Raw genomic sequence first — 2,487 nt, 5'->3', positions numbered from 1 at the left:
CCCGGTCTATGTCTTTTTCTGACTCCAGTGCAACCTTCCTGATGAATGAGGTAAACGCGGGGCTCCTCCCCAGTGGGTGGGAGGGAAGCCCCACTCCGAGCCAAGAAGTGGGCTCCAATTAGGGGGAAACTGCAGTGATGGGGAGGGAGACCGGAGATGAGGCTTAGAGTGGAAGAGGCAGTAAGAAAGAAGGGAGTGGCCGGAGCTGGCAGCTTCCAAGCACTTGAACAGGAATGAGAAGGGATGGCTGCCTGGGGAGGCAGAAAAGGGGCTAGAAAATGGGGGGAAAGGAGGGCTTCGTGCCCCTCCCTGGGTTCCCTGGGGACAGCTAGAATGCTAGGGGCTTTGGCTGGGTCCCGCTCTTAAAGACTGCTGAGGAGGATTCCCCCGAGGTCCTGGTGCCTGCCTCAGTTTCCCCATTCAGTGCTCAGGGGTTGGGACCTGCCCAGCTTCCTGGTGTACTTACAGGAGAAGCTAGGTATCCGGGAGGCTCCCCGAGAACTCCAACTCCCAAACCTGGTTATTTGGATTTCGCCCCCTACGTCTTGCTTCTATGCCTTGGGTGCCTGCCAGCTGCCAGTCTAGCAGCTCTTTCCTTAGAAAGAGGAGGGCAGGAAGAAGTCTCTCCAGAAATCCCTTTTCTCCCCTGAACTCTCTCCCCTTACGTGCAATCATGGAAAAGAAAGGGCTTGGGGTGACATGGACAATGACAGGCACATGTCTTCTCACAGGACAGGCATCAGAACTGGAATAAGCAGATGTGGGTGAGGTGAGAAATGGGGGGGGGGCGACCTTGAGTAGCAACTAAAAGATAAGGGAGAGAGAGAGAGGCTCTGAATCTCCTCCTCCAAGACCCAGGGGAGTGGCCCAGGTAAGGGGAACTTGAACCTATCTCCTGGGGGTGGTTGGCATGGCAACTCACACTTCAGAAGCAGCCTTAGACACCATTGTCCCAGAAGGGGATGAAGACCGCAAGGTGTGTGGGGAAGGAATGAGGTTGGTGGCAGAACAACTGTTACCAGGACCCCCTGGTGGCAGGGAGAATCCCAAAAAGGGAGGTCTGGGGAACAGACTGGGGGCTGTCTTCTTTATTAGCGTTATCTCCAGGAGCACCTTGAGGGTCATATTTTTTCGCACTCCATGCCTCCTTTCTGCCCCCTGGAAGAACAGAAAGGATTGAAAGGCAGAGAATGAAAGAGGAGGACATAGGAATACTGAAGAACTAGGAGAAGGCACAAAAGCGAGAAGACAGAGTGTCTGGGAACGTCCAATACAGAAGAATTCACTATATTAACCTCCAAATTGTACTGGACTAAAAGGGAACTGTGAAAGTGTACTCTCCCCCGCCCCAGTCGTGATGGATCCCCTCAGCCATAGGGGATCCGACAACATTGTTTGCCAAATCCAGCAGGAGGAAGAGGCTGGGCAGGGCTGGACTGCACCCCTCAGGGCTAGAAAGGCAACAGGCAGAGTAAAGATGATCTTAAGATCAGGCCTTCTCCTCCTTGCCAAGGGAACAAGAACGAGTCACATAAGTGGGAAGCCAGTTGGTTTGGGTGGTCTTTCTCTTCCATGCACGGTGCTTTCTCCCATAGAATCCATCAAACCCTTTCAGAGTTTTGGTTTTCTAATTCCCCTGTAGCCCTGGAAGGTAAAGGGACCAGCAGATTCTTGAGTCACCCTCCTGGGGTGAGAAACTGGGGATGGAGAAAGGCTGAGCTCAGGCCCTCCGGGTGTAAACCTCTGTTCATCTCACACAGTGCTTTGGGTGAGTGGGGGTGGGAGGAAAGGTAGGCAATCAAAATTCAAAGGAATGCTTTTGCTCAGGAGATGGAGGAAACTCAAATGGGTGGATCTTTGGGGAAGTTTGCTCAAAATAAAGGCTGCTGTTCGGTTTCTAACCTCCAATCTCAGTGCTCCTTTGAAGGAGTCAGTCTGGCGCAGAGTCCATGTGGCTCCAACCAGGATACCAGCCACCCCACCCGCATAATTTTGGGAAGGAGGGAATCTGGCCTCAAGCTAGTAATTCTGGGGAGACTTGCCCTTCCCCCCACACACCCCAGCGTGGCCAGGATCCCACCTTCTATCCCAGCCACAGTTCCCATCTCCACCCTCTGATTTCTTTCTCATCGATGTAGGCTCACCTAAAACAACCCCTCCCTGCCCCAGTTCCCACGGATACTTTGGCAATGCCTGGCACAGTCCTTGGCAAGGAAGTGAGGAAGGGATCCCCCATCTTGGCCAGACTAGAATGAAATCTGCCTGCGCAACAGGTGTGGGGCTGCCAGACCCAAAACCTCCCCTAAGCGCGGGATGGGCGACACGGCCCTTTGTTGCCGGGTCCCAGAGGTGAAGGGTTCGAGCACCTGGGGAGGGGAGGGGGTGCTTTCATGGCATTGACCTGGAACCGCCAAACCCATCCCTCCTCACTACCATTGCGGGGTTCGCTTTCAGCGTCTCTGGAAACCGCCTGGGCACCTAAGCGCA

General features: G+C 54.2%; 1 protein-coding gene across 1 annotated transcript in view; it reads left to right on the top strand.

Moving 5' to 3' along the window:
• The first annotated feature begins 3 nt into the window (after nt 1-3).
• CACNB3 (calcium voltage-gated channel auxiliary subunit beta 3) overlaps nt 4-2,487 on the top strand; it is a 12,559-nt gene continuing 10,075 nt past the window's right edge. Inside the window, exon 1 of the mRNA XM_006755478.2 lies at nt 4-50. Coding sequence (XP_006755541.1) covers nt 9-50 — 42 coding nt within the window. The 5' untranslated portion in view covers nt 4-8. The remainder of the gene's footprint in view (nt 51-2,487) is intronic.

Source organism: Myotis davidii, unplaced genomic scaffold (assembly GCF_000327345.1).
Source record: "Myotis davidii unplaced genomic scaffold, ASM32734v1 scaffold290, whole genome shotgun sequence".
Classification (NCBI taxonomy): domain Eukaryota; kingdom Metazoa; phylum Chordata; class Mammalia; order Chiroptera; family Vespertilionidae; genus Myotis; species Myotis davidii.
This window is presented reverse-complemented; position numbering and strand designations above follow the sequence as displayed.